The sequence below is a fragment of the Arachis hypogaea genome, chromosome 16 (genome assembly GCF_003086295.3).
Source record: "Arachis hypogaea cultivar Tifrunner chromosome 16, arahy.Tifrunner.gnm2.J5K5, whole genome shotgun sequence".
NCBI classification, from domain to species: Eukaryota; Viridiplantae; Streptophyta; class Magnoliopsida; order Fabales; family Fabaceae; genus Arachis; species Arachis hypogaea.
This window is the reverse complement of record NC_092051.1, coordinates 137292266-137304366: the sequence shown is the minus strand read 5'-3', so window position 1 is coordinate 137304366 and position 12101 is coordinate 137292266. Positions and strand designations below refer to the sequence as shown.

The window sequence follows — 12101 nt, the reverse complement described above, 5'->3', positions numbered from 1 at the left end:
CTATAGCTCGTATCCATCAACCTTATAAATCGATAAAGTGTTAAATAAAACAAACTATTTATCTTAACACAAAAAAAAGGAGGATATTCCCATAAAGACGTGTAAAACATCTTTTTATAAAGATACTTATGTGTCGCATTATTATTAGACGTATTAATGAACTGGTTATTTTTAAATTTCTTAATAAATTAGAATAAAACCGATTTTTTATAACAATAACAATAAACCCAATTATTATCAAATCCAGTTAAACCGACCAATTTACATAACCTACTGGATCATAGTTTTTTTTTTAACAAAAATTAGAAATATATTTATCTTTTTATCAAAAAATTTAAACATGATTCGTTTTAAACTGTGTAAATCGATCAGATCAAATCAAGTCTAATAATGATAATGCAGACAACTGAATTTATTATTATTAATATAATAAACCAATTTTGTTCTGATTTATTAAAAAATAAATTATTAACCGATTTAATAAAGATGTCTAATAATATCATGATATTTATAAACATCGTTAAAAAAAAATATTTTTAGTGTCTTTATCAAAATAGTCTAAAGACAAAAATTGTTACAAATAACTTTTACACCACGCTGAGTGAGCAGAAAATTAAGTCAAACGAGTTACCACACTATAGTACAGAAAAGAGTTAATTTATTTGATAACAAAAAAAAGAGAAAAGTAGAAATGTACGTTAATCACACAGAATTACATTATATCTTACATTTTTTCTAACTTAAACACCCTTTACAAGTGTCTTTCACCGTCTTTCTTTGAAAGCCGATACCTTATCTAATCAATGCAGGAGCGAACTCAACATTGAGACGGATGAGCTATACCTCTCCTAACAAGCTCACCACACGAAAACAATATATAAATATATATATTGTTTAACTTATTTTTAATATATATTTTATATTTTAATATATATTATATTAATAGTTAATTTTAAATATACACCTACCTGAAAGATAACACATATAATACATGGTCTACATTTTATCTTGCCATATCTTTGTACTCCATTGAATAATGAAACATCGTAAACAATTAACAACCAAAAGCGTAATTTTTAAAGTGATATCATACATTTCTAAAGTGATGCAGATAAGTCTAATCTATTCTTTTGAAATAGCTTTTGGTTTTTAAAGGCATCATTTGATTCTAAATACCAAAAGCGTAATTTTTGATACCGCTCCCACTAAAGCCAAAATAAAAAACATAGCCTTTGTTAAAACTTAAAAACATCTAATTTTTTCTATTGTTAGCTACACTTTGTACGTAAGAGCAAATGAACACATTTTATTTCACAATACAGACAAAAAACTATATTTAACAGCATAAATTAACACATAGCATAGGTTGATCAACATATATACATTATTTTTGGTCAAATTTTAAATTCTAATAATAAAAACAATAACATATTAGACTAAAATATCAACTAATATTTATAAAAGTGGTGATCCGTAACATTTGTCATCACTACTTTCAATTTCTTAATCGATGCTCTTACCAATGTTTTTCTTTCGGGGTTGAGCGGGGATCAAGAAGCAGCAACGCTTGCCGATCCTCATTTTCCCCACCACCGTAGGGATCTCCCCTTCGTCTTGGATCGAGAACGCTTGAATTTCAGCAGTGGAAAACAAAACCCCTTCTTCTTTGACCTTAAACTCCGCTTTCTTCTGCTGGTACTTTTCATTGAGAAGCTTCGGCCCAATTTCTTCATCAGAGACGAAAATCCAGAGCGTCTACTTCTTCCTCCTGTGGTGAGCATCACTTCTGACGGTTTCTATTGTAAACAATTCGTGATCCTAAATCCTAAATTCTCTAGAAGCGTCCCTGATCTTAATAATCGTAGGTACTAAATTCACTTAAACTTTGTTAATTAGTACGTTGCTCGACTTAGCTTGCTTCATGGTCCATGAACTTAGATGGGTGTGGAAAGTGGGGACAGAAGGGGTCACTTATCTTGGATGTTTTCTTTTTGTTTGATAGTATTAGTATGTAGAGTGTTGACATTTGTCCCTGGAATTTTTCTTTTGAATTTCTGAATGTGTTGTGCTGTACGAGTTACAAGTTCACACGAAACAGAAATGATTTTATTCAGACACGTATTCTCTATCTACACCGTAACGCTTACCACGTCGTGACTTACTGACTTTAATTGTGGTTCAACGTATTGGTCTAATCTTGGACGGTGATTAATCATATAGTACTGGATAATGCTGGGTCCCACAGTTGAACTGAAACCAATCTAGCTTAAAAAAATAAATAAATAGTAATAATAATAATAAATCTTAATACGGTTAAAATTAAAAAGTAGAAGAAATTATAAACACTATAAATTATTCATTAGTTAAAAAATCAATTATTATGTATTTATATATATATGTTATTTTACATAATTTTTTTAATAAATTAAACTAGACAACTACTAAAATAAACAAATTTTTCTCAAAGACAAAATCAAATTTTTTATAGCATAATAATTGTATATTTTATGAACACAAAATATTGATCGTTATTACATTTTTTTTATATTTTGATTTTTGTCTCAATTATATTATTTATAAAATTTGATTATATTATTTACAAAGCTTAACTATAAATAAATATGTAAACATTCCATACTTTTATGTATATTTCTATAAGAATAATTTATGGTAGTTAAATTTTTATATTTATGATTTAAATAATTAAAAGGATTATCTTCTGGGAACCCAGCTAAATCTCAAATGCGGAAACCATACATGAGATGCACACACCAGAATTTTAATAAATTATTTATATAAATTAGTAAATTTAATTTTAAACTTAAATAATATATTACTATAATTTAATCCTTTAAACTATTTAAATATCTAATTGAACAACCTATTGATTTAAAAGAAATAAAGTGAATCGATAAAAAATGACCAAATGAGTTTTTCTATAAATTAACCTAAAAGGATCAATCTGTTTGGCTCATCAAAAGGAAGTCAATAAAATATATATTAGAAATTAGGCTCTAAATAAATCATTATTATGTATTTATATATTTATATTTATTATTTTATATATTTTTAATAATATTATCAAATACTAAAATAATTAATTTTTCTCACAAAAATTATCAAAATTTTCATGGAAAAACAACTAGATTTTTATTTTTATAATTTTATTTGTATAATTTAATTATAAATTTAAATCTGGTTTAATTATATTATTTATAAAACTTGATTATAAATGTGAGCCGCATTTGTTTATATTATTTATAAAGTTTGATAATATTACTTGTACTACAGTTTGATTATATATATGTAATGATTCTGTGTTATTCCTATATGGTGATTAGTGACTAATATTTATATTCATGTAACATTGTTGAAAATAGATATATGTTGCTTTAAATTCAAATTTCTTTCAAGATTAATTAAAAAATTATGTCATTCCAGAAATTCAAATAGTGAAAGCGCACGTGCTTATAGAAAAGTTAAATACAATCTTATTTTTCTAATAATAATGAAGCAGAATCGAAAATAAAAGACACAAATTACACTAAAATTATTCTAAAAAAAAGTTGTCCCAATAATATCAGCATGAAAATATAAGAAAATATAAGATGGAAGAGAAAAATAAATATGACACCTGATCTTGCCTGGGAAATAGGTCGGCTTCAACTCCTCAAGGTCAGCCGAGCTATACGCTGCAAGATTGGACGTCCACTCCTCAGAGTCCGAATTCTCCTTTCTCCTTGTAGATGTGAGGGTGTGAGTAATACAAAAGGGGTGGAGTGTACCTGCAAAGGCACTCCAATGCTTAAGTCAGTTATGGTGTTAATTCGGAGTGAATGAGAAAAGATACTTTACCTTGCTTTTATAGATATTTAATCGTCCGTTATATTCTAGATGATTATTTGACCGTTCTTGATAATTGGTTTTGTAACCGACTTTATTCATACCGTTTGAGACGTCAGTTATAATGTCATTAATTTTGCCGAGTTATAATTCATAAGGGCCGAACAATAACGGCAAAGACGAGTTATGATGATGGTCGGTTATGATTTGTATTAATGGTGACCATATCACAACCCCCAAGCTTAGCCTGAGGAGGATTTTAATGAAGCAGGTTGAGCTTTACTTTTTGATGAGTTATAACTCGGCTTGTGTGGGTTAGTGGATGAGCCCCCAGATCAACTTACTTTATTAAAAGATGGTTCAGTGGTTTGAAATGTGGGTACGTGGGGAGTCGTGTCCGTTATTTCCAGATGAAAGAGAAGGAATAATGGTTGCATTTAATTTTCACGGTTTCCCAATGTTTGGCTCACTGTTTGATGTGGCTTTGGGAGTGGGGGGGGTGATTATTTGGAACGTTTTGTTCCTTTAATTCTTCGAATCTCTTCAGATTTTTCTGGGTGTTTTGTTGGCTGTTTGTTATATGCTTGCTTTCTTTTGAAGAATGAGTAAGAGAGGTATGAGTCTCTTTTTCTGTTTCTGATCCATTTCTGTGCTTTCTCTTGTGTTTTTCCTTTTTTCGTTTCTTCTTCTATTGCTTTTCGATCTAATGGGGTTTGGGAAAGAGAAGAAGGATAGGGTGGATTAGTCGTATGATTGGGTAGGGGAAGATGTTAAATCACGGGTTTCACTTTTTTCTGATGAAGCGGCGGTGAGGGAGGTGGATGTGAATAAAATAGTGAGGGTAGGTTCCGGAGTCAAGGTGGAGTTGTTATCATGTAGTGTGGATGATAGGGTTTATCACCGAGAGTGGGGGTTTGGGTTCTTTTACATGCATAGCTGTGTGCTTGAAGAGTTGCGGGTTAGGCTTCCTTTTACGGAGTTTGAGTGTCAAGTTCTTAAGCAGCTCAACTGTGCTCCCTCACAGCTTCATCTAAATGGATGGGCTTTCCTTCGATCTTTTGAGGTTTTGATGGAGTTTCTGGAGGAAGTGCCGTCTGTGGATTTGTTCTTTTCCTTATTTCAAGCTAAAGGTGTTTGGAAAGGAGGTTGGGTAAATTTCAATAGCACTCCGGGTTTTGGGATTTTTAGACTGTACAAATCTTCTTTTAAAGACTTCAAGGAGATGTATTTTAAAGTTAAGAGTTCAGAAGAGGATTTTCCGTTTTTTATTGATGAAAACCTTGCTGAGAAATTTCCCCTCTTTTGGTGCTCGGAGCCGCAAAATATACTCGGTCCGGAGGTTATATCGCCGAGGAATGAGTGTCTGATAGAATTTTTGGTGGAGAATGTTGATCGAAAAAATTTGATATCGATGTATGAGTTGCTGAAGTGGGAAGAGGATAAGGGTGCTGTTGTAGAGTATCTAGGTGAGTTTCTAGGGTTTATGTTAATGTTTGTGTTTCTTGTTGAAAAATTCTAACACGATATGTTTTCTTCAGGTGGGAAGTATCCTGGCGTTTCTGCTGCATCGCTAAGGACGCGGTTTAAGAATAAAAATTTGGAGAAAGAGGTGTCGTCATCTAATGCTGAGAAGGTTGTTGGTACTGGCGAGGTTTCGCAGCCTCGTCAAGGGCGGAGGAAAGTTATCGCGAAGAAAAGGAAGAAGTCCAAGCTTGTGGAATTATCAGATGATTCTGATGAGAAAGAGTTTGGGGTTCCTCTTGAAGAGTTATAGGCTTTTATGGGGAATCAAAAAAGGCTGCACGAGATTTCTGAGGAAAGTGAGGCGTTTTCGGTGTGGGGAAAGGAATATCCTTACATGGCTATTGTGGATGAGTATTGCCAATCGTCGGCCGATGTAACTCTTGCCAAGGAGGTCGGGGATGTGGCTGTTGGGCAATATATGCAGGTAACAAGTTACTGATGTTTTCCTTATTTTTCCTTTTGTTTTCTTATGAGTTTGTTTTGCCATCCAGGTTGTTGGGTTGCGCCTTGCAAGTCTGGGTCGAAGTCAGGAATTGAAACATAAGGGAGTGGCTGCTGAGAAAGGTGAGGTGTCTGTTTTGAAGGAAGAGTTGATTAAGTGTGAGAATCTTGCTGCTGAGCTTCAAGCTCGTTTGACTGAGACCGAGAAGTTGCTGAAGGAGACTAAGGAAAGTTATGCTAAGGATGTTGAGGATTTGAAGAAGAAGGAAAGCGATCTGGTGAACGTGCAAAGTCGGTTGATTGAGGTGACTGCTCAGCTTAAGGATATGGAGCAGAAAAAGGTGGATGAGATTTTGGACTCGTTTGTTGAAGGTTTTGAAAGGGCAAGGTTGCAGGTGAAGTTTTTGGTTCCCGATGCCGATCTTTCTGGCATGGACCCTGGGAAGATAGTTCGAGATGGTCAGTTGATTGAGGATGATGGGGATGCGGAAGATGAGGCCGATAATGTTTAGGTTGTTATGAAAAGACCTTTGTGAATTTGTTTTTTGTTCTTGTAATCTGACTGTTTTTTGTAAGCGGATAATAGTATGGCTCCTGTTTTTGAGCCTTTTAAAATTGACTTGTTTGAAAATTTGGTGCTTTTTGTAAAAAGCTGTTTGCATTGTTCGGATATATTTCCGAGTTTATTGGCGTTTAATTTGATAATTGCCGTTTGGAGCTTGGACGAGTATTGGCATTTGTCCGAGCTGGATTGATAGTTTGATAAGATCGGTTTGATAGAAAGGATAGGACATTTGTTCGTCCCTTGTATATTCGGAATTGTTTCATACAAAGGTGCAGGTAGGCTAGCCTCGTTAAAACCTCTCCAAGCAAAACCCTTTGGGATAAAATCTTGGCAGTAGGAAAAAGAGTACAAGCCTGTCCCTGTCTTTTTAACTATAAAATTTCTTTAAGGAAGATACATTCCATGTACTAGGTAAGAGGTTACCATCTAGTGTTTCTAATTTGTATGCTCCTTGGCCGAGTGCTTGGGATACTCGGTATGGACCATCCCAATTGGCTGCGAGCTTTCCATGTGTTGGTGGTTTCCGAGCAGTTTCGGTTTTGCGGAGAACTAGATCTCCTGTGACGAAGTTTCTGTTTCTCACCGCTTTGTTGTATTGTCGAGCTATGGCTTGCTGCGCTGCGCGTTGCCTCAATGTGGCTATGTCTCTTATTTCTTCGATCACGTCGAGCTCGGATTTCCGAGCCTCGTCCTGATTGTTGATGTAAGTTCGGATAGAGTTCTGGGAGATCTCCAGGGGTATCATGGCCTCTGAGCCATATACCAATCTGAATGGTGTCTCCTTTGTTGATGTTTGTGGGGTGGTGTTGTATCCCCAAAGTACTTCAGGTATTAATTCGGCCCAGAGTCCTTTGGCCTCGTCTAGTTTCTTCTTTAGTGCATGTAAGATGACTTTGTTTGCGGCTTCAGCTTGGCCGTTCGTTTGGGGATGTTCCACAGAGGCGAAGTGTTGTTTTATTTTTAGATTCTGCAAAAAAGCTTGAAATTTTTGATCGGCAAACTGGCGACCATTGTCAGTTGTAATATGCTGAGGTATGCCGAAACGGCAAATAATGTGCTTCCAAACAAATGTGATTGTTTGTTGTGATGTTATTCTTGCTAAAGGTTGGGCCTCCACCCATTTGGAGAAATAATCGATTCCGACAATAAGATATTTTACCTGGCCCGGTGCCGTAGGGAACGGCCCGAGTATATCTAGACCCCATTGGTTGAATGGCCAACTGATGTCTGCGTGATGTAACTGTTCGGCAGGTATGTGTATCAGGGGTGCATGTCTTTGGCAATTGTTGCATGTCCTGATTTTCTGTTTGCTGTCGTGTGTTAAAGTCGGCCAGAAAAATCCAGCCCGGAGGACCTTTGATGCTAGGCTCCGAGCTCCTGTGTGTGTCCCACAGATTCCCTCGTGTGCCTCGGCTAAAGCTGTTTCTGCTTCGGACTTGTTGAGACATTTGAGTAGTGGCCGGGTATAACCTCGTCGATACAGTTCTCCATTTAGGATTGTGAAGAAGGATGCTTGCCGCCGAAATTTTTTACTGTTTTCGACCCCTTCTGGTACAACACCTGTTTCTAAATAGTGTATAAAGTCCGTCCTCCAATCTGTTTCCTGTGAAACACTTAATACGTTTATCAGAGTAACAGTGGGTGATGTTATTGTGAACTGGTGTAGTGTGGTTAGCGTAGACTGAGTACTGCCGAGCTTAGATAAGAGATCTGCTCTCTGGTTTTGTTCTCGAGGAATATGTTCTATTTCAAATTTGATAAATTTCTTTGAAAGTTTCTTTACTAGTAGCAGGTATTTAGAAAGTAGAGGGTCTTTTACCTGGAAGATGTCATTTACCTGCTGTACGACTAACAAAGAGTCACAATATACCTTGATCGTCGATGTTTGAAGATCTGAGCAAAGTCTGAGTCCGGCGAGTAGTGCTTCATACTCGGATTGGTTGTTGCTTGCTTTGAAGGCTAAGTGTATTGAGTGTTCCAATATGAATCCGTCGTCGGCTTCAAGACGAATTCCTGCACCACAGCCTTCTTGATTTGAGGAGCCGTCGACAAATAAAATCCATTGTTTTGCATGATCTTCTTCAGATGGTATGGTAAGTTCGGCAATGAAATCTGCCAGGAATTGTGACTTGATTGGTCCTCTGGATTGGTATCTGATGTCGAATTCAGACAGTTCGACTGCCCATTTAATTAGTCGTCCTGCAACTTCTGGTTTGTACAGCACTTGTCTTAGTGGGTGATCTGTTCTGAAATGGATAACGTGGCTCTGGAAATAAGGTCGGAGACGTCGCGCCGAGAATATGAGTGCCAACGCGAGCTTTTCAATCCTTGGATAATTAAGTTCGGCATGCTGTAGAGTTTTGCTAACAAAGTACACTGGATGCTGAACTTTGCTTCTTTCTGTAACAAGGGCTGAGCTTATTGCCCAATCAGTTACCGATAAATATAGAAATAAATCCTCCCTTTGTAGGGGTTTTTGTAGAATCGGCGGTTGTGAGAGTGTTGTTTTTAATTTTGAAAAGGCCCTCTCACAATCGTCGTTCCACTCGAATTTACTTTTCTTTTTAATTGTTTGGAAAAAAGGAACAGAAGTTGAAGCTAAACAGGGAACAAATCTGGAAAGTGCGGCAAGGCGTCCTGTGAGGCGCTGAACTTCTTTTACTGTTTTGGGGCTGGCCATGTCTAGCACTGCTCGGCATTTGTCTGGGTTTGCCTCTATTCCCCTGCACGTCAGCATGAAGCCTAAGAACTTACCCCTTTGGACGGCGAAGGCACATTTCTCGGGGTTGAGGCGCATGTTGTATCTGCGGATTTGGCCGAATATTTCTGTTAGGTCTGTGATGTGGTTATCTCCGGTTTTTGTCTTGGCGACCATGTCGTCGACATAAACTTCAATATTCCTGCCGATTTGTTTGGCGAACACTTTATCCATAAGACGTTGGTAAGTTGCACCTGCGTTCTTTAATCCAAATGGCATAACTTTATAACAATAATTGCCGAAATCAGTGATGAAAGCCGTTTTATCTTGGTCGGAGGGGTGCATTAGTATTTGATTATACCCTGAATACGTGTCCATAAAACTTAAAGTAGCGTAGCCCGATGCGTTGTCTACTAAAGAGTCTATGGATGGTAGAGGGTAAGAATCCTTTGGACATGCTTTGTTTAAATCAGTGAAATCGACGCACATGCGCCACTTACCGTTTTGTTTCCTTACCATTACCACATTGGCTAGCCAGGTAGTGAATCTGATTTCTTTGATAAATTCGGCGTTGATGAGCTTTTGTGTTTCCTCCAGTGATGCTTTCCTTTTTTCTTCGCCGAGTTTTCGTTTCCTCTGTTGGATTGGTCGGACTGAGGAGTTTATTGCTAGTTTATGACTGATGACTTGTGGGTCAATGCCGGGCATGTCAGCAGGTTTCCAGGCAAAAAACTCGGCGTTTTCTTGTAGGAAGGATGTTATGGCCTGTAACTCAGCCGTGTTGATTGATGTACCTACATATGTAAATTTGTTAGGGTCATTGTTGAAATATACTTTTTGTAAGTCGTCGGATGGTTTCGGGCGCTCGAGGAAATCAGCTCTTGGGTCGAGGTCGGCCAGTATGCCTTCCTTCTGGTTGAGGTCGACATTGTTGACTTGTTGTGTTGCACGGTTTTGGAATTTTAAACTGATGTTGTAACACTGTCGCGCCTCCTTATGGTCTCCATGGATTGTTGCGACCTGATCGCCCTGCACTGGAAACTTCACACAGAGATGAACTGTAGATACAATGGCGCCGAATTTATTCAAAAAAGGTCGGCCAAGAATAAGGTTATATGGGCTGAAACAATCCACTACTAAATATTGAATATCATTAGTTTTTGAAAAGGGTTGCTCACCCAGTGTGGTCTGTAACCACACTGATCCGAGTATTGGAACTCGTTCTCCTGAGAAGCCGACCAAGTCGCCTCCTGCGGTCTGTAGCATGTTATCGCTGAGCTTCATCTTTTGAAATGTGGAGTAAAACAGAACGTCGGCACTGCTCCCAGGATCCAAGAGGACTTTTTTCACTAATAGGTCTCCCAGCTGGAGTGTGATTACCACAGGGTCATCCAGATTTTGTATGTTAGAGTTAAGGTCGGCCTGTGTGAAAGTGACCTCTGGTTGTGGGTTATTGATTGCTACATCTTGCTTTGGTCCTTCTACCGAGCATATTGCTCGGAACGACCTTTTTCTTGCCGAGTTTGAGTATCCCCCACTTGCGTATCCTCCTGAAATACAATTGATTATACCTCGTGGCCTTTCATATTGGTTTGAAGCTGCCTTCTCTTTTCCTCGGTTTTGTTCAGAGAGGTCGTTTGTTGTGGAACTGTGGCTGCGCTTTTGGATGTGACCACTAATGTATTTGTCTAGGTGTCCTTGTCTTGCTAGTCGTTCTAAGAGGTCTTTGGCGACCACACAATCATCAGTGTTGTGGCCGTGTTTTTGGTGGAAAGCGCAGTACTTTGATTTGTCCACATGCTTTGCATCCTGGTATGTGCCGGCCTTTCTTGGTGGCTTAATTAGTTTGGAGTTCAAGATCTCCTTGATTATGTCCTCCCTCTTGGTGTTGAACTGCGTATAAGAATCAAATCTGGGTGTTAGTTTAAAACTTTTCTTAATGGTTGAACTCTTATCTTCTTCGCGGAAGTGTGACTTGTCAGATTTCCGAGCTTGTCTGAGCTCCTCGATGTCAATTTGTCCTTTTGCTTTCTTTCGAAATTCTGCTAGGGTCTTCGGTTTTGCTACTGCGATTGTTTCCTGGAATTTCCCAGGTCGGAGGCCGCTTTTAATTGCGTGTAGATGGACTTCGGGATGGAGATCTGGTATGTTGATTGCGACCTTGGTAAAGCGAGTCATATAGTCCTTTAGGCTTTCGTTCGTTCCTTGCTTGATGGTGTTCAGGTAATCGGAATCGTGCAAGTATATTGCAGATCCGGCGAAATGTTCTTCGAATAACTTCGCCAGCTGATAAAAGCGCGAAATGGAACCTGCAGGCAAAGCACACAACCAATCAAGTGCAGGACCGTCTAAATAATTCGGAAAACAACGACATAAAACTGTATCTGATGCACCATTGACGATCATTATTGATCGGAATTTCTTTATGAACTTCCTTGGGTCTCCGAGTCCATCGTAGGGCGTGAGGGTCAACGGCAGAGTGAACCTCTTTGGCAGTTCGAAATTCATTACTTCTTCTGTGAAAGGGCCTACAAGGTCCTCGGATTCTTCTTTCTTGTCTTCGTGCTGCTGCTCTTCATGTTGAGCGGTTTCTGAAACATGGGTCGGTTGGGATTGATGTTCCTCGTCCTCCGCCTGTTGGCGATGAGCATCATTGTGTTCAATCTGAGCATGATTTAGTTCGGCAATTTGAGCAGCCATTATTTGGTTCTCGTTAGCCATCCGCTGATTAGCTTGTTGTAGCTCAGCTACCATTCGCATGAGTTCGGACAGTGATGGAGGCGGTACGTCAGCCATGGATGTAGATGGAAATGATGAGACCAAAAGAAAAAATATGATTTCCTCGGTCCCACGGTGGGTGCCAATTGATCTTGCCTGGGAAATAGGTCGGCTTCAGCTCCTCAAGGTCAGCCGAGCTATACGCTGCAAGATTGGACGTCCACTCCTCAGAGTCCGAATTCTCCTTTCTCCTTGTAGATGTGAGGGTGTGAGTAATACAAAAGGGGTGGAGTGTACCTGCAAAGGCACTCC

The 12101-nt window shown here is 38.2% G+C and overlaps 1 protein-coding gene across 1 annotated transcript; it reads right to left on the bottom strand.

Moving 5' to 3' along the window:
* Nucleotides 1-6740: 6740 nt before the first annotated feature.
* LOC140180269 (uncharacterized) lies at nt 6741-11867 on the bottom strand. Its single transcript, XM_072220726.1, has 3 exons — nt 11465-11867; nt 9588-11380; nt 6741-9332 (listed from the first exon to the last, which is right to left on the bottom strand). The coding sequence occupies exons 1-3, from the start codon at nt 11865-11867 to the stop codon at nt 6741-6743; spliced, it is 4788 nt and encodes a 1595-aa protein (XP_072076827.1).
* Nucleotides 11868-12101: the final 234 nt, after the last annotated feature.

Bases quoted from the DNA above. Each gene is read 5' to 3' on its own strand.
- LOC140180269 (XM_072220726.1), bottom strand. From the start codon at position 11,867: ATGGCTGACGTACCGCCTCCATCACTGTCCGAACTCATGCGAATGGTA. The intron at 11,381-11,464 runs GTGCATCAGATA...CTTTGCCTGCAG, and splicing joins ATCAATAATGATCGTCAATG to GTTCCATTTCGCGCTTTTAT. The intron at 9,333-9,587 runs GTAAGGAAACAA...TTTGGATTAAAG, and splicing joins GGCTAGCCAATGTGGTAATG to AACGCAGGTGCAACTTACCA.